The sequence below is a fragment of the Glycine max genome, chromosome 4 (genome assembly GCF_000004515.6).
Source record: "Glycine max cultivar Williams 82 chromosome 4, Glycine_max_v4.0, whole genome shotgun sequence".
Taxonomy (NCBI): Eukaryota; Viridiplantae; Streptophyta; class Magnoliopsida; order Fabales; family Fabaceae; genus Glycine; species Glycine max.
Window position 1 is genome coordinate 8545990 of NC_016091.4, and position 23349 is coordinate 8569338.

The following is a 23349-nucleotide window of genomic DNA, read 5'->3' on the forward strand; positions in this document are numbered from 1 at the left end:
TTTTAATTAAATTAACAATTCTAAGATAGTAGATCAATTTTCATATTGGGAATACATAGCACACTAAACTTAAGAAGAAGGAAATTATAAAATAAAATTTAATAATTTTTATATAATAAATAAAGAGCATACACATATGAAACTTATTATTTGTATTTCTAATTAGCTAATATATCACAATATTAAAATAAGATACATGGAAAACTAATTGTACAATACATGAAAAAAAATTCTAAACAATAAAATTTCACAAAATGATTTTATCGTGTAATTAAAAATAATATTACATATTATATAATAAACAAAATTTTTAATTATAGCTAAACATATTTCCAAAAAATATCATTTCCATTAAATGCTAGTTTTTAAAAAATAAACTAAACATGAGAAATGAAGGGTCAATTTGGGATTATTACCAGTTTTTGATTTTTAGTTTTGAAGTGTAATTTTTAAAATAAAATTCGTTTGACAAAAATAAAGTTAAAATGATTTTTATATCATTTTTGAAACATTCTTACATCCATTTTCAAAACCAAGAAAAAAAAATTTGTGAGTTTGATTTTTAATTTTTTTTAAACATACACATTTCCTCTATTTGATCTTGACACTTTCACTTTTTCCTATTACGACCGCGATCATCAGTATCGTTATTGTCACCACTATCATTATTGTTATAATTACTATCATTGCCGCCACCAATGACACCTTTGTCATTGTCACTACCATACCACCTTTGTCATCATCGTTGTTGTCACCACTGGTTCTACTGATATCACCATCATCACCAGCATTGGTGGTACCACCACTGGCACCGTTATTGTCATCGCCAACACCATTAATGCCATCATCATGACTACTGTCATTGTCACCACCATTACGAACAATACCACCTCCATCACTGCTATTACAACCACCACCAACCTTGTCCCAACCACCATGATCATCACTTGTTGCCATCACCAACACCAGTATCACCCCATTATCGTCATTGTTACCACCTCTGTTGCCATCGTCACCACTACCACCACCACTAATATCATCTTCGTCACCACCAACACCTCTATTGCTACCATCATCGACATCGCCACCACCAACAATGACACCTCCACCACTCCAACTATCTTGGTATCTTTGTTGCCGCTATCATTGCTGACGTCACCACCATACAATCACTCTTAAACTAATTTTAATATGACATGATACTTTTAAAATGAATTTATTTGAAACTAATTATATTTTAAAAACTGATTTTTTTAAAACTAAAACTAAAAATTTATTGTTATTTTAAAAATTTTTGAAATTCAAAACTAAAAACCATCCCAAATTAGATCGAAATATTAAATTTCAGATTATCAGAAAAACTAGAAAAAATTTGTGAATCAAATACCCATGCATATTTCAATACTTAGTAAAATTGCGTAATTGCAATTTGCTAACCCATAAGATTGATGTAATTACCTAAGATATGTAAGATTCCATTACCTTCAGACTTGAAGAATAATATATGTAGTGATAGAATATATATTTTATTCTCTTTGTGTGAAATTTAAAATTTTCTTAAACCAATAATCATGTATCATAAGTGAAATTTTTGGACACAATAAAAATTTGCTGGGGACATCTTTGGAAGAAGAACATCATCTTATGTGCTCGAGAGAGATGATTTGTGATCACTCTTGACGGAAACTATACAATATAATGGTAAAAAAAAAAAAACCTGGAGTCTGTTCATTATTAATTAATAATTTCTTTTTTCCATACATTCTTACAGCAATGGAAAATAAAAAGAAGATGGAAAAGAAAAAAAAAAACCAGAAGAAGGGCAACGTGGAAATTAAACGAGTAATATAGTGCTCTCCTCTCTCTCACGCATTCCTCAATCTAGCATATCGTATATTCTCTCAACGGTGACAATTTCATTAAAGTAGCTCCGACCAGGGAAAAAAAGGGGGGGGGGGGGGGGGGGGTGCTTTATTATTGAAGCTCCCACAATCGCTATTTCCGATCTCTATTCGGAAACCCTAGAACTCTTGATTCTTCATACTATTCAGGTATATATACTCCGTCTCGATTTTTATCTTCGATGTTTAATTGAGTATTTTCTGTTTTCGATAATGGCGCGTGTCTTTTACATTGAATTCTCTAGATTCTTGTAATGTTCATAATCCTGTGTTAATTAGCGAGTGGAATGATCTTCGACTGAGCTAATTTAATCCTTTAATTTTATGTCTGATTAGTGAGCTGAAAAAGGGACGGTTGAAGTTAGTGTGTGAAATTTTTGGTTATTTTCTAAAGTTCTTTTTTGATGAGTAAGTGGTTTCACCTCTTTTTTTTGTCATCGGTGATCATTGTCCAACATTCAACTTTATTGTGTAATCTTACTAGTGGTGATTGGTTTCTTTTAGCTAGAAAGTTAGTTTCACGAGTGTGATGGGTGGAACTGTTGATTGGTCCGTGAACTCTCAACGCTGAGCTGATTTTGGCGAGGAAGGATGAATATCGTTAAGGGTGTTGCTGACCTTATCAGAAGAACTTCTGCTGGGCATACTGGCGAATCTTATAGTTTACAAGCTCAAAAGTTCTCTCCTCCTGGGCCCAGGATTCGCTTTAGGTAATGATTTTTTTTTTCAAACGGTTTTTATTATGGAATCAAATAATAAAGCTCCATATTTCACATGTGCAAAGTATGTTATTTCACATGTATGGAAGAAGCACAAGTTATCATCAAGTGTCCTCAGAGTGTTTGGCAAGTCGCCAAGGCTGCTACTGCCAGCCTTCTTCTATAATTGAGTAGAGTTTTAGGAAAGGGAGTTTTATCACATATCTAATGATTCATTTAATGTTCTGGTGCATAAAGAATAAATTATGTTAGACAAATTCTTGGGGGCTATTAATATCATATTTTACTAAAACGTATCATATTTTACTAAAAGTTTTGGACACATTGCTTTATTAACATTATTATTTTGTTATTGCTTTATGAGAATAAATGATAAATATAATGCTTAAATCTTGTTGAGTTTGTACTGAAGAAGGAACCCTGAGTAGTGATTATTGTCTTTTGGAACAATACTACTCTCGGTTATCTCATCCTTTTTGGACTTTCTTGCATTCTGTCATTGTATGGCATATGATCTGTTTGGGGAAGACCCCGATGAGACATGCCTTATTTTTCATGCTATTATTTGTGAAATGCCTTCCATGTTAGAGCTTTGAAAGTCAATAGAGTGCTTATATATATAAGCCTTCAACATTTTTGATATCTATGGTGAACTATATCGGTGTAACATCCATGTTGCTGGTGGTCATAGAAGAGAATGTTGTTAGATGCTGTAAGCTGTTAAGACATGTGAATTACTTTTTATGCAAATTTATATTTCCTAAGTGCAAGATATGATGACATTTATCTTAATTTTTTGTTTATTTAATGGGAACATGACTATGTAGACTTGCCAAACAATGTCTGAAGTTTTATGTGATATTTTTTATGGGTGGTGGTGGTGTATATAAAAATGTATAGTTAAGGGCTGAAAGTGCTATTGGGGTTGGGTGACAATAAGGTGATTAAGAGCTAGAAGATTTTAAGGCAAAACAAACCAAAACAAGACACAAATTACAAAGGAACTAGGAAGGCTGTGAGGCTGTCCTATCCCTTTGCATGTCATCAGCATTGGCTGGTCTCTTGAAACAAACTTTTCAGAATACCAGAGAAGCTGGCACTACAAACCTATCCCAAAGCAAGTTTTTTGGGCAAGGTGACACCCTTAAAGATGTGTGCATTTTATTCTAGATTTCTGCACCAAATAATAGCAAATTAAAAGAGGGATTAAGTGAGGAATTAAAAGCGGGATTTTACAAGAAAACAAGTGGGCAGGGGAGATAAATTTAGATTTTGGGAGGATCGATGGCTGGAATCTGAAGCACTGCTAATGGAGAAATACCCAAGGCTGTACCAGATCTCGTGTCAGCAAAATCAAACCATCATGCAGTTGAGGAGTAACTCGAGTAGCGGATGGGAATGGAGTTTTAATTGGAGGAGACCCCTTTTTGACAGTGAAGTGGCAATGGCGGATTCCTTTATTGGAGAGATATCGCAGCAGCAACTACACCCTCAAAAGGAGGACATGTGGATATGGAAACACGACTCAAGTGGACATTACTCAACAAAATCAGGGTATGACCTAATAAGGAGAGGAGTAGTGGGGGCAGATCAGACTTCAGATTTTGTGGAGCTATGGAAACTCAAAATTCCAGCTAAGTCTGCGGTGTTTGCCTGGAGGCTAATTAGGGATAGATTACCAACAAAGTAAAACCTAAGAAGGAGACAAGTCATGTTAACAGATACACTATGCCCTTTTTGTAGATCTGAAGAGGAGGAGGCTACTCACCTATTCTTCAACTGTACCAACATCCTCCCTCTATGGTGGGAGTCATTGTCTTGGGTTAATCTAACTACAGCTCTACCTCAAAAGCCAAGGGATCACTTCTTGCAACATGGAATTGGGAAAAATCAGGGAAAGAAGGCTACAAGATGGAAATGCTGGTGGATTGCTCTCACAAGAACAACATGGCAGCATAGAGACAGAATAGTTTTCCAAAACAGAAGTTTTGATGGAAGCAAATTGATGGATGATGCTGTCCTCTGAATGTGGATGTGGGTCAAATCCATGGAGAAGGATTTTGTAATACACTTTAATCAATGGTCTACTAATTTAAAGGAAGGGTTTAGTAACTAGTAGGGGCTATCAGATGATGAATCTATGTAATTCTGATAGGTTTATCTTCTCTGTTTCTGTAATTAATGGAACTAGATGGATCCCTACAGCCTACTGTAATTATTGTACCACTGGTACTTCCTCATATTAATAGCAATCCTATTTTTGCTGAGCAAAAAAAAAAAAACAAGAAAACTAGTCACAAAAATCATGTGTTAGTAGTTGTTACTTACTATCCCTTTTTCTTGAGTTTTGTTTAATTTTCAATTCTTTCCAGTGATGTTGGTGATGAGGCAATTGTAAATACTCTTTGGGAGCGTTATGAGAAAGTTGATGATAAGGTACGACTGGATTTATACTTATTGAATATTTAATTTTCTGAAGCTTGATGGCTTCATATGAACTATTTATTGATAATTTCATATATGCATTTAAGTCATGTAGATATGTTGTCTGTTGGTGTCGTATAGCTATTAATTAACATGCTTTCTTAGTTTTTTTTTCTGCATTTGTTCAGAATGTTGCTAAATGCATTGCTTAATATCTTTTCCTCACAAAAGTAGTTGTCTATTTAGTAAATTTGCTGAATATAAGAAAATGACCTTGATGATTTAGGTGGAGAAAATGAGGCTGCTTCATGTTTTCATCAAGCAATTTGTAATTGCCTACAAGGATTGGGAACCTGTGAATTCAGGCATATTATTGGAGTCTACTTCTGTTGAGAGTTTATCATCTGCCGATGATGTGGTTGTTGGCTGCTCAGCTGGACATCCTGTTGAAGTCATTCGGGTATTAATTGAAGAGGTCACACAGTTAAGCTCACTAGTTACTGAGTGTAAGTTGCAAATCATTGCCATCATCATTATTATGGTTACCTTCTTTCCTCTTAAGTGTTAAGTAACTTCCACTACAAGGAAGTCCAAATAAGTTTATGAATGCAATTAAAATTGGAGGTAGGGACCATCTATATGTGAAACAGATGCAAGAAGGGAGTCCATATACTTATTCAGAATTCTTCTATTGGTATCAACTGGTTCATTTACTTCTAAATTTTCATTTGTTATGTTCTATAATGAGTCAGACTTTTTCTCAGAATACAAGACGTTTAACCTAAAAATCTAGAAATGGTAATTTTGGTCACTTGTACCAAAATTGTCACTGCTTACATCAGTTACATGTAATTTGCAGTAATTTGTGTTTTCCTTTCTTTTCAGTGAACACCGACATGGGGCAATCCTCAACAGATTTATCTGGGGCTTCTGCAAAATTGTTTATCACTTCTGAAGGATTTTTTATTTTGGATGCACTGAAAATTATCACTCGTTCATTATATAATTGCAGAGTTTTTGGATACTATGGTGGAATTCAAAAACTTACAGCCTTAATGAAAGGTATAATCAATACTATTTGACTAATAAATAATACTTTTGCTTATAAAAAAAAAATACTATTTGACTAATGATTTTCTTCTTTTGTTCCTGATGTTGATTGCTTCTATGGATGATATTTGCAGAAAACTGTAATATGTTTTATCTTTTATTATCTGCATATAGTTTCTTTATAATCCTTTAGTATTCTCTCATGTTGCTAAAGGCTTTAGACCTATGTGTTTCACTGTTATAGCTTAACAAATGCTCATTGTTCTTTATTTTTGTTTCTCAGTCTCACTTTAAAGGATATACCGCTATGCATTTTGTTCTAACCAGATTTTATTTATGAACAAAATATGTAACGAATTCCTGAATTTTGATAGGATTTAATTCCCAAATCTTATTTTCCACTCTTCATATGAATTATAAGCTTATGTTTTGGAAATTTACCTTTGATGCTTTAATTAGTTGCCTTTTGTTGTTCTCTAATGTGCGCGTCCTTCATGATGGGAAAATAACAGAACTGTTTTTTCTATGTTCAATTTGTCACAGGGGCTGTTGTTGAACTTAAAACCATAAGTGGTGCCCTTTCTGCTGATGAAAGTTTGTCTGACTCTGCTGTTGAGAAAATCAAGCTGCTCCAACAAATTCTTACATATGTTGTATCAATAATTTATATTTTCATTGATTTAGGTTCAAATATAGACAAAAAGGATGAGTTATTCTGCAGTCTTGTAGGCTTTATTTCACATGCTGATGCTCCAATCATCTCTTCAAATAGTTCAAAGGTTTTGTCTACTGAAGCAAGGTTACATTGGCGTCAGAAAGCAATTGTTTCTGTGATGGAAGCTGGTGGCCTAAATTGGTTAGTAGGTAAGGTACGCATCTGTTATCATTGTATATTTTGAGGTTATTAGTCATTTGTTGTTTTTAGTTACTGATTTTCTAATTTTGGCAAAAATATGTTCTCTAGGTAAATACAGATGCATGATGGGGTATAATTAATTCAGCAAATATATTATTAAATGCTGGCTAAAAAATTTATCCTTAGGTTACTATAGTTTCACTAACTTAAAATTAGGTTCCTATAGTTTTAAAAAGTTTTTATTTAGGCCCCTATAAAAATTTTAAGTAGTCATTTGGGTTGACGACCATTTAGACTTCATTATATGTTTGCCATTCTGCAGCTGTGTTACTGTTACAGGTTTCCATGAATCAACTATAAAATTTCATAATTAGTTAGGTCCTAAGTAAAAACTTTTAGGGTCCTATTTGAATGTTTTCGTAAAAAATTTCTGAACTTTAGGGACCTTTTAAAAAATTTAATGGAACTACTGTACCGGGACCTAGAGTTGTGTAACCTGAAATGATGATTTGTTGGTTATGTGATAATACTCAAACCCACTGATGGAAATTAAGGCCAGAGTATGTAATGGCTCCTTTATCCCCTATTTTTTTTGTTTTTTTTTTCAGAAAAAAGAAAGAAGCGACTTGGACTTAACTTTGTTTCCTACTTGAATGTGAAGATAAGTTAATTATTAAGGGTGCATTTGATACGCTCTAGAGTACAGTACAAGAAGAACAACACTAGACAAACACTGAGTTACAGGACAATTGTTTCATCTGTGAATTGTTTGATAGCCAATGAATAGCACAAACAAAATCTTAAAAATTACTGAAATAACCTTTTTAATATTAATTATTTTAATATAATTCATATTACTATTGTTATTATTGTCATTATTATATATTTAAAGATAATATATATTATGTGTTTGGATTCAATGATTCAAGTCACTCATCTTATGCAATTATGTGAGCTATTAGGAAGGACTTCAATTCAATTGAAGATTTTTTAAAGCGTGAACAGGGCTGAGATTTAAGAAAATTAATTGTAAGTAGTAGGGCTTCGATTCAATTGAGGAAATTGGTACAATTTTTTTGCAATTGAAAAAACTCCATTCAATTGAATATTTAATCCTTCAAATCACGGATTAAATTTCTGCAGTTGGCACGAAAAAACTCCATGCAATTGAATATTTATTTCTTCAACACTCACTATAACTACTGGTCTTCCAATGTTAGAGCAGGGTTTCTCAATAGAGTAGGATAGATTATTACAGCATTTTCTAGTAATAAGGATTTCTGTAATATTCTACATATAGTTTATATCTTTGGTCTAATGCATTGTTATGGGGCCAAATCTGAACTGTAATATGTATTACTAGTACCCCTGGTACTCAATTAATATACCATATTATTTTTGCTGAGCAAAAAAAAAATTGTTTCATGCTATTGGCAGAGAAAGATGTCAACGGTGGAAATTGGCACAGCTCTTCCAAATTCCGATTCTTCAAATCACGGAGAAACACAAAAACAAAAGCTTGAGCGTTTCTGTTTCTTTTTTGATACAGTTGTTAAAAAGAGAGAAGAGAGCGAAAGTAGGGGGAGGGATAATTGGGTTGGGGGAGGGATACATGGGTGAGAGATATGAGAGAGGTGGGGGTATGTATGTCTTTTTAATACTTTGTACTAGGAACAAAAAGTTGTCCTATGATTTTTTAAGTAACAAAAATTGAAGTTTTTGTCCTGTCCATGTTTGTTTATTTGTGCTGACCCACGAACCTTTTTCAAAACAAACGTAGAACAAATATAATTTGTCCTGTCCAATACCATGTGTTTTAACCAATCCAACCGTTCCTAAAAGATAAAACATTTATTGGTGTTCTTCTAAATACCTTGGACTTCTAGGTTAAATTGGTTCTTGAGATTGTATTTGGTGCTCTTTCTTCATTCTTTTAATTAAACTAAATTTTAGCTTAATTTAGGGACCAATCTAGGTTTATATCCTCCTTTCATTACAGAAGGATATTTGTTTGGGGGGATATGTAGGGACATAAATAAAGAATTATTTATGGACTTTCATCATGAAAAACTAGTTTTTTGACAGAGCCTAGTAGCTTAAGTGTATTTGATAAAACTGAGTGATGAAGTGTTTGAGAAGGTGAGAAAGTGTTTGAGAAGATGAGAAAATTGAGAGAAAAGACTTATACTATTGCTAGACTGAAAAGTTAATCTGAGTTGGTTACAATGAGAGGTATATATAGACCTCTGAACCTTTACACTAGCAGTAACAAAATCTAACTAGCAGCAAAGACTAACTGAATTAACTAGCAGCAAAGACTAACTGAATTAACTAACAAACTTTTTTTTTAATCAGCAAAAATAATATTTTATTATATATAAAGCAGTACAAGTTGTACTGTGAAATTTACACATGGGGGCCAAATTGAGCAGAAATATGGTGCCCTAATACAAGGTATATAACATGAATTAAGAAACCATAATTCTGACAGTATACTTGGCCCAAAGCTACCCACAGTTATAGAGTTATCCCATCCTAATCACAAAAGTGCCTCACTCATATTACTAGACCATTGATGAAAATGTATGTCGAAACCTTTATCCAATTTTTTTAACCAAGTCCAGCATAGGAAAATAGCATCCTCCAACAGCTTACTAGCATTAAAACTTTCATCTGCAAAAACGATCCTATTTTGATGCTGCCAGATGCTCCATGTCAAGGAGATCCACCAGCACTTCCATTTCTGAAATCTGATGCCAGTATCCCTTCCAAACACATGCTGGAGAAAGTGCTGTCTCGGGTTTTGCGGAAATACTCCTGAAGTGTTTATCTACAATATTGATTCCCACCAAAGCGGCAAAATTTTGCTGCAACTAAAGAAAAGGTGTGCTGCATCCTCTTCTTTATTTTTGTAGTATGGGCAGGTGAGATCTTTTATTTCCACATTTCTCTTGCGCAGATTTATTTTAGTTGGCAGTCTGTCCCTGATTAGTCTCCCTGCGAAGAAAGAAGCTTTACTAGGGACCTTTACCTTCCACAACACAGTAAAAACACCATCCTGATTTTCATCAGTGTGGTCTGTCATAAGCATCTTATATGCGTTCCCCACTGTGTATACACCAGATGCGTCTTCCTTCCAAATCCACTTATCTTCTCGATCTAGGTGAATGCTAATACCTTCTAATTCTTCCAAGAACTTTGCAGCCATATCTATCTCGTCGTCAAAACTTGTCGTCTTCATTGAAAATCCCATTCCCATCCTGCAGCTGTGAAAACTCCCATCTGCTGTATGACATGTTGCTGATAGGACATAGAATAAAGTGTAGGGTACTTCAACTTAAGTGATACTCCATCCTCCCAAAATTTGGCCTTTGCTCCACACCACACTGATCATTTTATCCCTTTATCTAACCAGTGGCCATCTTCACCGGAATGTGCTATGAGATTGATGTCCTTCCACCATGCTGATTCACTGCTGCCCCTTCTTTCCCCATCCAAAGTCCGCCATCCACCATATTTTGAAATCAGTATCCTAGCCCACAAGTCTCCTTGGTTATGAAATAAGTTCCATCTCCACTTTTCGAGAAGTGTATAATTAAACTTCCTTAGATCCCTGATTCCCATTCCCCCTTTCTCCTTTGGTAGACACATTAACTCCCACTTTACCCACGCTATCTAATTCTGCTCCTTACCACCCCCCACAGAAACTGCCTCTATATCGACACTAGCTTATCCAGAACTTTATTGGGAACCCTGAAAAAAAGAAGAAATAGATAGGAATAGAATTTAGAACAGACTTTATGAGAGTGACCCTTCCCCCAAATGATAGTAGCTTTTGTTTCCATTTCGCCAACTTTCTCTCACATTTCTTGACAATAGGATCCCATACATAACTACGCCTTGGGTTTGCCCCAGTCGGAATACCTAGGTAAAGGAAAGGTATGACCGATAGACTGCAATTTAAATACCTAGCAGCATCCACCTTCCATCTCTCTGACATCCTAATTGCCCCAAAACTACTTTTTGAGAAATTAATTGAGGCCTGAGACAAGTTCAAAACTTCTCAAGATCACCTTGATTGCTTTGACATTTTTCATGGATGCTTTCCCAAAGAAAATTGTATCATCTGCGTACTATAGGATGCTAAATTCCACCTCATTTCTTCCCACTAGGAAACCTTGAAACAAGTTTTTCTCCATTGCTTCTCTCAACAGTCCATTGAGTCCCTCCACAACAACATTTAATAAAAGGGGAGCTAGTGGGTCCACTTGTCTTAAACCTCTTTGGGGAATGAACTCAGATGAAGGGCTATCATATACCAATATGGAGATAGAGGCAGATTTTAGGCAGCCCTCAATCCATGATAGCCATCTATTGCAGAATCCCATCCTTCTTAACACATACAACAAGAAATCCCAGGAGACTGAATCATAAGCCTTTTCATAATCTACTTTAAACACCAAGCACGGCTTGTTACTTCTCTTTGCTTCATGAATTACTTCTCTTTGCAATGAGGGTGCTGTGTAACAAATGTCTGCCCTTGATGAATGCTGTTTGTCTCTCATCTATTAATATTGGCAGCACCTCCTTCATCCTCCTCGCTAGTACCATGGCTACAATTTTATATACGCTACCTATTAAAGAAATAGGCCTATATTCATTTAGGTTCTGCGGATCGTTTACCTTAGGAATGAGAGCAAGGAATGAGGCATTGTACCCCTTCGGGAACGTTCCATGTGCAAAAAATTCATCCATGAAACGAAGCACATCAGCCTTGATAACTTACCAAAACTCCTTAATAAATTTGAAATTAAGGCCGTCTGGTCTGGGGCTCTTGTCGCTCCCGCATTCCCACACATCAACCTTTATTTCTTTTTCTTTAAACTAACAGACTAACTGAACTAACTAATCTGTTATCAAATATCTAATGCTAGAGAAGTGCTGTTCACAAAGGCTAGCAACCCTTACAAGTACACAAAATTACAAAACTGTATATACAGTTATACAACACATGCTCTAATATTCTAATAAAGTGGTGTAGAGTTTGGTCCCCAACTTGCCTATTCTTCTTAGTAAAATAAGTTTCAGCACAAGGTAAGGTCTGGTTTTTGCTGTCATTATTTTTACTCTAGATTAATTTTTTAGGATGATTGGTCCTCACAATAATCAATCAATGCCTGTTGACATGAAGTTATGTTTTCTAAATTATGGTAGTGGTTGACCTAGAGAAATTATATATTGGTTGAATGTGTTCACTTTGCAGATTTCTACATTACTGCTGCTGCTTATAATTATGACTATCACTTTTATTTTACTTCTTTTACTTATTTAAGTTTTCCCTCTGATGCTTGCTCAGAATCTGTTCTTCACCTGTTCTTCATTGTTTTGGTTGCTGTGGTCTCTGTATATCACCCATTATTTATTATTTTGGCAAATATTGGCTGTCTCATGTCTCTGGACAAATTCTTGATTATTATTTTTCATGTTGAGGGATATTTAAGGAGGCTTCTTTGGCACATCACTTAGATTGGTGTAAAACACATGCCATTTAATGGGGTTTCAGTAGCAGATATGTTAAGGGATTAGGAAGCACTTTTTCATCGATTTTTCTTATTTTTCTTGCTTGTTTTCTATTTTGTTTTTCATTTAGGAAGATTCCTTGTCATCCTTTCTGTTTAGAATTCATTTTCTTTGTCTAAATAAATTTCTTCTTTCATATTAAAAATTAATGAAAATTATCTTGGTCTCCTTAAGTTGAGAGGTTGGCTTCACATTCTCCTAAGCCCTAATTTTGCATCACAACAATCCTTTTGTTAAATAGCTCAACTACCACTCCTTTCTTTGGCCATCCCGTGTTTATTGAATTTCACATAATGTTTATAATCCATGCTGCTTAGATTTTTAAACTTATTTTATATCTTTTGTTCAATTATCATCCATTTTCTATTCACCAAATTTAAATTTTTCACAGAGCTCTTGCGTGTCATTAGAAGATTTAGCTTGAAAGAACTGTTGATGGATGATTCACTTCACTATTTGTGCTTGAAAATCCTTTCTTTGGCCTTATCTGCAAATTCTCGGGGTCAGAATCATTTTAAAAGTATTGGAGGGCTGGAAGTGCTGCTGGATGGTTTTGGATTTCCCTCAAATTATGCAAAAAATTACAGCAATTTTGTTTTGGCTGATGGATTCAGGTATTGTTTGGTGTATCTCAAGCCAATTATTCTATATTTGATCAAGGGGCAGGATATGATGGTTCTTTTAAGCTTGTTGTATCTGCAATTTTCTTTTTTGAGGGATCAATGCATGTCTTGAAGTTTGAGTTTGTGGAAAATAATTTCATGACTAGCCTGATGTTGGTGAATCTCCTTATTTCATTCATCATAATTTGAGTTTGCTGTCTGTTTTACAAATATTTGGGCTTAACATGTACTTGTTTCTCTCCAGAGAATACTATGTTATCTACGTTGTTATGTTATACAGCCTGTCTTGCATTCCTTGATAAATTTGTCTGCTTGGTTTTTGCAGGGATGATAAACCATTGCAAAAAATCTTTCAACTTCATATTCTTGCTCTGGAAGTTTTGAGGGAGGCTGTGTATCCTTCATAATTTGCTCATGGTGTAATTTCAGAAGATTCCACTTTTCATTCAGTGAACATGGTCACTTTGACAAGTTCTTTGATGTGAACTGTTATATGATAATTATAAAAAAAAATGAAAACATAAAACAAAAAAATTGCATCAACATCATTGCCTATTGACATTCTGAAACATATCATGTGTGTATTCACTAGAGATGTATTTGCTTGTCATTCTTAGGTATTCCTCTCTGAATTTTTATTCCTGTGGCAGTTAGGACAGTGTCGTCCTTTTTTGCATTTAACTTGAGTTTTTTTTTTTTTATTGATTGCTACTTGAATCTCGTTCAAATTTAGTGAAGAAGTTATTGATGCTTGAGACCTTGACATTGATACAGCTTTGGGAATGTGAACAACTTGCAATTTCTTTGTGAAAATGGTAGGGTGCATAAATTTGCAAATAGTTTTTGTTCGCCGGCTTTTCTGCTTCAAGATTTGGGACGGGAGAAGGATTTTGCTGGACGGCATGCTGTTGGTATGCCTGGTCTTGACATTCAAGAAAATGAGAATCACACAAAACCTGATCCAGTGGTGGTTTCTGATAGCCTTCCATCACGTGCTTCTTTTTCTGATTTTTGGAATAATTATGTTGTTATGCTGAGCAGAGGTCTCTGTTCATTTCTGTTAGTTCCCGAGGGTTCAAAATCTCTTAATGTTCAAGTATCTTCTGGTCGACTTGCATTGCCTGTTTCCTCAGCATATTATGAACTTTCAATCAAATGGGTCATGAGGGTTTTATTTACAATATTTCCTTGCATCAAAACTTGCTCAAGTCAGAATGAGTTGCCAGGCTATTTAAGGTGAAATTTGCCAATGGCTCGCTGTGTCTTTCCTTGTTATAAACTGAAAAGTTTAATTAACTATCAAAAACAGTATTGCAAAGTATTTCTTTTAATATGGCTCTCAAGTAGGACCTTCGTGTATTGAACTAATTTTTTATATGTTGTTTTTCTTTCCATTTTGCAGGGTCTTTGTCTCAACTCTACAGAACACAGTTCTTAATGCATTTAGAAACCTTCTTTCTTCTTCTCCCATGTCACTTGAAATTTTTCACGAAGAGGGAATATGGGATCTTATATTTTCAGAAAATTTCTTTTATTTCGAATCAGGTTCAGATGAATCTGCTGGACAGATATTTGCATACACCGAGAAGTCTGAAATATCGTCTGCTTCAAGGAGCACTGGTAATACAGAAGAAGTTAATGGGGTTAATAGTCTACAGATGCAAGTAATTTCATTTGTTGAATTTGCTTCAACTAGTAATGGGAACACACAGAACATGGTTGGTTCTTTTATTTCCCTCTTCTTGCATATATATTTTCTTGTTTTTCTTTTTTAATTTGCTTGAACTTATATTCATATTCACAATCACATATCACAATTTATGTATCTCTAAATTTTAGGGGTTGGATATGTTCATGTTTTGTTTGAATTAACTTCTCTATAAACACTTATAGGAGAAGAAATTAAGAAGGTAAAACGAATTGAGCTTCTTCCATAAGCTAAAATTAACTTGTGCACTTCAACTTTCAGGTAAGTTAGATAATAGTAGAGTTGAGAGAATTTGAGAGAAGAGAGAAAATTCTGATTGAGAAATCTGAAATTATTCAACCCAACAATAATCAGATTGCAATTCTGTTTTAAGAGAGTTGAGAGAAGAGAGAAAATTGAGATTGAGAAATCTGATATTATTCAACCCAACTAACATCAGATTACAATACTGTTTATATAGTTGGATAACTACCAACTACCCTAACTGACAACTAACCTTATTAACTACCCTAACTGACAACTAACCTTACTAACTACCCTAACTGAAAACTAACCTGAGTTAGTTGATACAGCTGTCACAAAGCTGTCTGCGCTAACAGGCTAAACTACTAACTAGAGTAGTTAGAATAACAGCTAAGTAAAAATCACAGTGAGGAATGAATACTCTTATACTCCCCCGCAAGCTCATGAGGTGGTTGGAAGAATGTCTTTCAACTACTCTGAGCTTGGATCTGAACAGAAGAAATAAAGGAGATAAAGCCTTGGTCAAGATATCAGCCAGTTGATCAATGGCAGGAACACGGACAACATTAAGTTGTTTAGTTAGAACTTTCTCTTTGGCAAAGAGTAGATCAGCTCCATGTTCTAGGTTGAAGAACAGGGTTAGGAGCCAAAGAGACAGTGCTGGTATTGTCACAAAGAATAAGGGAAGTGGTATGAGTAACTTGAAGTTCAGAAAGAAGAGACTGAATCCAAGTTACTTCTGCTGTAATAAGAGCCATACTCCTGTACACTGCCTCGGTGCTGGATCTTGCCACAACTGATTGCTTCTTAGACCACCAGGAGATGAGATTAGGTCCAAGAAAAATAGCAGCACCAGAGGTTGACCTCCTATCATCAGGGTCAGAAGCCCAATCTGCATCATATAGTTGGATAACTACCAACTATCCTAACTGTCAACTAACCTGAGTTAGTTGATTCAGCTGTCACAAAGCTGTCAGAACTAAAAGTCTAAACTACTAACTATAAACTGACTAACTGCTAACTACATTAGTTAGAATAACAGCTAAGTAAAAAATACACTGCGAGTAATGTATACTTTTATACTCCCCTGCAAGCTCATGAGGGGTTGGAAGAATGTCTTTCAACTACTCTGAGCTTGGGTCTGAACAAAAGAAATGAAGGAGATAAACCTTGGTCAGAATATCAGCCAGTTGATCTATGGCAGGAACGTGAACAACATTAAGCTGTTTGGTGAGAACTTTCTCTCTGACAAAGAACAGATCCAGCTCCATGTGCTTGGTTCTAGAGTGAATAACAGGATTATGAGCCAAAGAGACAGTGCTGGTATTGTCACACAGAATAATTGGAGTGGTACAAGTAACTTGAAGTTCAGAAAGAAGAGACTGAATCCAAGTTATTTCTGCTGCAATAAGAGCCATACTCTTGTACTCTGCCTCAGTGCTGGATCTTGCCACAACTGATTGCTTCTTAGACCACCAAGAGATGAGATTGGTGCCCAAGAAAGATAGCACCAGAAGTTGACCTCCTATCATCAGGATCAGAAGCACAATCTGCATCACAGTATGCATGAAGAGAGAAGGGATGCTGAAGAGAAGCAACCTGAAAGTGTAATCCCTAAGAGACAGAGTACCCTTAAGATTTTTTTTGCTCAGCAAAAATATCATATAAATATTAATAAGTACCAGAGGTACTAAAGCAATACATGTTTTAGAAATACACTCAAGAGCTGGTTCACAAACAGGCACTGTAATTACAGAACCTGGAATAAACCACAATAAGAGAAAAGTACAGGAGTGAATCCTAGATTCCTATCTTCATGTCCGAAGAAAACCTTCTTTGAGATTTGAAGACCACTGATTGTAATGGGAAGTGAAATCCTTTTCTAAGTGTCTAAGCCATGTCCAAATTAGAAGCACTACGTCATCCATTACTTTGTAAGCGTTGAAATTAGCATTGGAGAAGATAATGCTATTTTTGTGCTTCCAAATAGTCCAAGTGAGTGCTAACCACCACTATGTCCATCTGTTCCCCTGCAGTCCTTGATAAACTCCCTGACTGTGCTGAAGAAAATGGTGTCTTGGGTGGTGTGGGAAAGCCCCCACCAATTTCACCCAAGACAACGATTCCCACCATATTGGGAGAATTTTGCTACAGTGAAAGAATAAATGACTTGCGCTCTCATCCGTTGATCTGCATAAAGGACACATATTCGTGCAATTCTACTCGTTTCCTTCTCCAATTATCTCTGGTTGGCAATCTGTCTTTGAGTAACCTCCATGCGAACATAGCCACTTTCATTGGGACCTTGAGCTTCCATAATTCCTTGAATTCTCCATCCTGTTCCTCTTCTGGTATGGCTTCTCTAATCACTCTGTATGCACTCCTAGCCGAATAACTACCACTTGACTCTGCCGCCCACACCCACTGATCCTCAATGTCAAACCTGATCTTGTGCCCATCAACTTGTATGAATGCGACCGCCATCTTTATCTCACTATCAAACAATGGTCTCCTCCATTGAAATTGCCACTCCCACCCTGCTTCATTGAAAACTCCTAATTGCTGAACAAATTGATGTTGCTGATCCGATATGTTGTACAGCCTTGGGTATTTTTCTGCTAATTGCCTGTCTCCACCTGTCCACTTATCCTCCTAAAATTTAAACTTATCCCCACGCCCGACCTTCCATAATGTCAATTTGTTCAACTGCTGTCCCTGCTGAGGATGTTGAGATACCTTCTTCAGATCACTCCACCACATGGAATCGCTACTAGTCCTCTGAGCTCCATCCAGATTCCTCCAACCGCCATATTTTGATTGTAGTACCCTTGCCCATGTCTTCCCCTGATTCTGAAACAAATCCCATTTCCACTTTCCCAGCAATGATATATTAAACGAGGTTATGTCCTTGGCTCCTAATCCTCCTTCTTCCTTTGGCATACACACCGTATCCCATCTGATCCACGCAATCTTGTTTTGCTCGGATGACCCACCTCATAGAAAATTCCTTTGTAACCTGACCAATTTGTCGACCACCTGTTTAGGAACCATTTAGTGATTATGGGTTCCCATGTCTGACATCTTCTGGGATTGACACCTATAGGGATGCCCAAATATGTGAAAGGAAAGGACATCAGGCTACAATTGAGGTACTTGGATGCTCCATAGGTCCACTGATCCGACACCCCAAAAGCCCTGCAACTACTTTTAGCAAAATTTATTTTTTGCCCCGATGCAAGTTCAGAAGCACATAGTATAGCTTTGATAGCTTTGACATTCTCCATAGTTTGCCTCACCCAAGAATATTGTGTCATCTGCATACTGGAGTAGGCTAACTTCAACCTTATCTATACCCACTAAAAAACCTTTATAGAGCCTTCTCTCTATAGCCTTTGACATTAGACCGCTCAATCCTTCGGCAACAATATTGAATAGAAGAGGTGATAGTGGGTCTCCCTGTCTGAGTCCTTTATGCGGTAAGAACTCAGATGAGGGGCTTCCATTTACCAATACCGAGATTGAAGCTGATTTTAAGCAACCGAGTATCCATAAAATCCACTTTGAACAAAAACCCATTCTCCTCATCATGTAAATCAAAAACTCCCAAGACACCGAATCATACGCCTTCTCATAATCCACCTTGAAAACTATACAAGGTTTTTGGCGTCTTTTAGCCTCTTCGACTACCTCATTGGCGATCAACACACTATGGAGCATATGTCTGCCTTCTATGAATGCTGACTGTCATTCATTGATGATGCAATGCATAACCTTCTTCAGTCTATTAGCCAACACCTTAACAAGAATCTTATAAGTACATCCTATTAGTGAGATAGGCATGTATTCATTCAACACTTGAGGGTCCGCTCCCTTCGGGATCAAGGCAATAAAAGATGCATTCAATCCCCTCGGAATGACTCCGTTAGCATAGAACTCATCAAAAAATCTGAGGAAGTCTGGTTTGATGACATCCCAAAATTTCTTGATGAATTTAAAATTAATTCCATTTGGGCCCGAGCTTTTATCACTACTGCAGCTCCATACAGCCCTTCTCACCTCCTACTCCTGAAAATGCTCCACTAGCAAGTCATTCTGATGCATATCAATGGTCTTGAAACTAATACCATCCAGTCTTGGTCTATCAAAATCATCTTCCTTGAACCTCTGTGAAAAGAACCTTCTGACTTCCTCTTTGACTATTTCCGGCTCATCCTTCCATGATCCATCAACCAACACTCCATTCAAACAATTTGATCTCCGCTTGGAATTAATCATCAGATGGAAATATCTCGAGTTACAATCTCCTTCCTTGATCCATCTAGATCTGGCCTTCTGTCTCAGTAACGACTCATGAGCTTGAGCAGCCTCCCATAGCTCCTGTTGTAGCTGCTTTCTGAGGGCCCGCTCGTTGTCTTCCAACTGCCTGTCTGTTGACTCCTCTTCCATTTTATTTAAATCTTCTTCTATCTTCTTGAATTTTCTGAAAGTGTCTCCAAATTGTTCTTTGTTCCACACCTTGATCTTCTGTTTGAGGGCTTTGATTTTCTCTTTTAACACGAAGCCCCCCCACCCACTCTGAGGATTGGATGACCAGCTGTCAAAAACCACTTTCTTGAAGGACTTATCTGATAACCAACAGTCTAGTATTCTAAAAGGTTTTGGGCCCCAATTGACACTCTTGGATGAAAGTAAGACGGGGCAATGATCCGAGAAGTTCTTGACCAGCGTAGATTGAGTGGACCCAGGCCATTTTGAATGCCAATCTGGGGAAACCATGAATCTATCCAACTTACTTTTAGCTATACCATTTGGTCTAAACCACGTGAATCTCTTTCCCACCCAAGGTGCTTCTTCTACCTCCATGTCGTCAATCCAATCATTGAATTCCGCTTTGGTTCCGTCCATCTGCCCCCTCTGAGACGATCCTATTATCTCTGTAGAAGTCCTAATGTTATTGAAATCCCCTAAAATAAACCAATATCCACTCGCATTTTGATTTTTCAGCTGAGATACACTGTCCCAAAGCACCCTTTTTTCTTGAAGATTGCATGGAGAGTATATATTAACAATATGCACTGGTTGCGACTCCTGACCCCTCTTTCCTGACAGCAATATAAAGCCAGCTCCAATGAATCTGCTCTCAACCTTAAATTCTCTCTCATTCCTGATACAAAGAATACCACCAGCTGAATTAACTGATGGATATGCCTCCCATCCAATTTCGGAATCCCCCCATAAGGCCTGACACAAAGACTTGTCAATAATCTCCTTTTTTGTTTCTTGCAAACACAGAAGATCAATATGATGCTCTTTGACCATCCTTCTGATTGCCGGCCACTTAACCCCCCTCCCTAACCCTCTTACATTGTATGAAATAATATTCATGGGATCCGTCTCGTAGCTCCCAATCTAGCTGCCTCTTCTCCATCTCTTTTCTCCAATTCCAGCAGCTGTTGAACAAAGTTCCTCTGTGAATTACCTGTTGTCAGCCCCAAATCAGTGACCATGCTCCAAACACTTTCTGCAAGTTGTTCATGGTTTTCTGATTGACAGTACCCTTAAGATACCTCAGAATTCGCTTTACAGATAACCAATGCTGCTCCGAAGGCTTCGACATGAATTGACACGCCTTATTTACGGAAAAACTAATCTCTGGTCTTGTTATGGTAGCATACTGCAAGACCCCAACAATGGACCTGTATAAGGTAGGATCAGAAAAATCTTCAAAACCAAGCTTGGTTAATTTACACCCTCCAACCATAGGGGAAGAAATAGGATTAGCCTCATCCATTTTAGTCTTGACCAAGAGATCTCTGATCTACTTAGACTGAGTTTGAATGAGTGATCCATCCTTTTGTCTTTGAACTTCAATTCCCAAAAAATAATCCAAGTCACCAAGATCTTTGAGAGAAAATACAAAATTCAGTTGTGACACAAGTGAATGAATCGATTTGATGTTGTTACCAGTAATAATAATATCATCTACATAGACTAAAATGTAGACTACAAAACCATTTTCAAAAAATACATAGAACGATGGATCACATTTACTAGAAGAGAATTTAAAACTAAGAAGAGTAGCCTTGAGCTTGTCAAACAAGGTTCTAGGTGCCTGCTTTAAGCTATAGATGGCTTTGTGTAATCTGCACACTCAATGTTTGTTTGAGGAAACAAATCCAGGGGGTTGAGATATATACACTTCGTCTTCAAGGATGCCATTGAGGAAGGCATTGTTGACATCTAGTTGTTGAAGAGGCCATTTGTGAGAAATGGAAAAAGAGAGAATAAGTCTAATAGACACAGGAGAAAAAATTTCTTTTAATTAAATCCCAACTGCTGATGAAACCCTTTTGCAACCAGCCTGGGTTTGTACTTGTCTATAGAGCCATCTGGATTTTCTTTCACCCTAAAAACCCACTTACTCCCAATAGCAATTCTGGAGGATGGAAGATCAATTAAAGTCCATGTTCCATTTTTAATGAGAGCATCATAGTCTGCTTGCATAGCTGATTGCCAAGAGCGATTTGTCGAAGCAGCTTTGGTTGATTTTGGCTCAAGATGAACAAGGAGAAGAGTAGGATTTATTCTGTATTTAGCTATCCCAGATTTAGCACGAGTGCACATAGGGTGAGTATTGAGTGGTCTTTCTGAAGTAGGGCCAGTGTAAGATGATATGACAGTACAATCTTGATCAATATTGATGTTAATATTGGGTTGGATGAGTGGAGAAGCATTTTATTTAGAATGAACAGATAAAGGAGATGGCAAATGTTTAGATTCTTAGAATGTGGGTTTGGGCCTAACTCAACCCCAAAAGCTAACTCATAGGGTTAGGGTTGTCCCCACTTATATACTCTATCTTGGTACTATCTTTAGTGGGACTTATTTTTTCCCCAATACACCCCATCATGCCCAACACTTTTGGGCTTGGTGTGTGGATAACTTGGTGGGTGACCCTTTTAATGGATCTAGGTTAGGTTCTGATACTATCTTAAAATGTGAGTTTGGGCTCAACTCAATTCTAAAAGTTAGCTCATAGGGTTATGGTTGCCCCCACTTATATACTCTATCTTGGCACTATCTCTAGTCAATGTGGGACTTGGATTTTTTCCAATAGAGATGAATTGAATGAAATAGAGGTGTTACTTGGGATGGAAGGTGTGGATTAGGTGCAAGTGAAGGTTGAGTATTTGATAAAACAGTAAGGGTGGATGTAGTGTCAGAAACATCAGAAGTGATTAATGATGGTTCAGGAAACAAAGTTGGGTAAGGAAAACTTAGTTCATTTAAAAGAACACCTTTGGAACATATCATTACAAAATGGGAGTGAAACTGAGAAAGCGAGGTAGAGAGAGAAACAAAGAGTGGGTGGGAGAGAGAAACAAAAAGAACGTGAGTGATAGGCCTTGCCTCAACTATGCCAGGAAGGAGAATGTGCAACATGGTGCGACGGCAACAACGACCAGATGGGGGAAGGGAAGGAGCAAAAATTGGAGGGATGCACCGGACATACTGTCGTTCTACTTCACAAAGTTTCCAAATGACATGGGAGAAAAGGTACTATGGATCGAGTTCAAGAAGTGGAGTGACGTTAGGGAGGTATTCATCTCAAGGAATTGAAATAGGAGTGGCCGTAAATATGGCTTCGTGAGATTCAAATGGGTTGAAAATGCAAGGAAACTAGAGAGACAACTGGATAACCTGGTTCTTGGAGGATTAAAGCTACACGTGAACATCCCGATGCATGGAAGGGAATGGAATCCGATAGAGACAGTCAACAAGAAACACCAGGAAAAGGAGGAGGTAGCCATAGAAAAGGTGGAAGAGAGAGACAAAGGTAAAGGAAAGGGGACAGCAGAACATATGACACCGAATACAGGATTACAACAGCAGAATCCCCAGCGAGAGGCAACTTTCAGATCATATCCGAATGTGGTTGCAGCAGACAGTATGCATGTGGTGAAACGGTGGACATTGAAGTATGCGCAGGCATCAAGTATGACCTCTCGCTCGTCTATCCAACTAACACTATCAATGAATAAGAAGGCATGGCTAACCAAAGCTTGGATAGGTAGACTGAGGAACCTAATGGCGTTTGATAGACTTGATGAAGTACTTATGTGGGATGGAGGTGAAGAGTTAAACCAAAATACATTGGCGGTGACATGGTGCTTCTCATGTGGCTCAATGACACAAGAGCAGAAGAGCTGTGCAGAGAAGGAGTCGAAAGTGGTTTATCTATGTT

At 36.9% G+C, this 23349-nt stretch overlaps 2 protein-coding genes across 7 annotated transcripts in view; one reads left to right on the plus strand and one right to left on the minus strand.

Moving 5' to 3' along the window:
- Nucleotides 1-591: 591 nt before the first annotated feature.
- Nucleotides 592-1732, minus strand: LOC102664205 (N66 matrix protein-like). The gene is made up of 2 exons (XM_006579008.1): nucleotides 1718-1732; nucleotides 592-1140 (listed from the first exon to the last, which is right to left on the minus strand). The coding sequence occupies exons 1-2, from the start codon at nucleotides 1730-1732 to the stop codon at nucleotides 592-594; spliced, it is 564 nt and encodes a 187-aa protein (XP_006579071.1).
- Nucleotides 1704-23349, plus strand: part of LOC100800789 (BEACH domain-containing protein B) — a 58725-nt gene continuing 37079 nt past the window's right edge. For 2 of the 6 annotated variants that reach the window (XM_006578223.4, XM_006578227.4), the window contains exons 1-11: nucleotides 1704-2051; nucleotides 2238-2309; nucleotides 2406-2611; nucleotides 4993-5056; nucleotides 5331-5550; nucleotides 5930-6106; nucleotides 6638-6958; nucleotides 12922-13144; nucleotides 13479-13547; nucleotides 13928-14389; nucleotides 14556-14871. In XM_006578223.4, coding sequence (XP_006578286.2) covers nucleotides 2493-2611; nucleotides 4993-5056; nucleotides 5331-5550; nucleotides 5930-6106; nucleotides 6638-6958; nucleotides 12922-13144; nucleotides 13479-13547; nucleotides 13928-14389; nucleotides 14556-14871 — 1971 coding nt within the window. In that variant the 5' untranslated portion in view covers nucleotides 1704-2051; nucleotides 2238-2309; nucleotides 2406-2492. Of the gene's footprint in view, nucleotides 2052-2237; nucleotides 2310-2405; nucleotides 2612-4992; nucleotides 5057-5330; nucleotides 5551-5929; nucleotides 6107-6637; nucleotides 6964-12921; nucleotides 13145-13478; nucleotides 13548-13927; nucleotides 14390-14555; nucleotides 14872-23349 lie in introns of those variants that run through there. The other 4 variants (XM_006578225.4, XM_006578224.4, XM_006578226.4 and 1 more) reach the window with 4 other exon arrangements.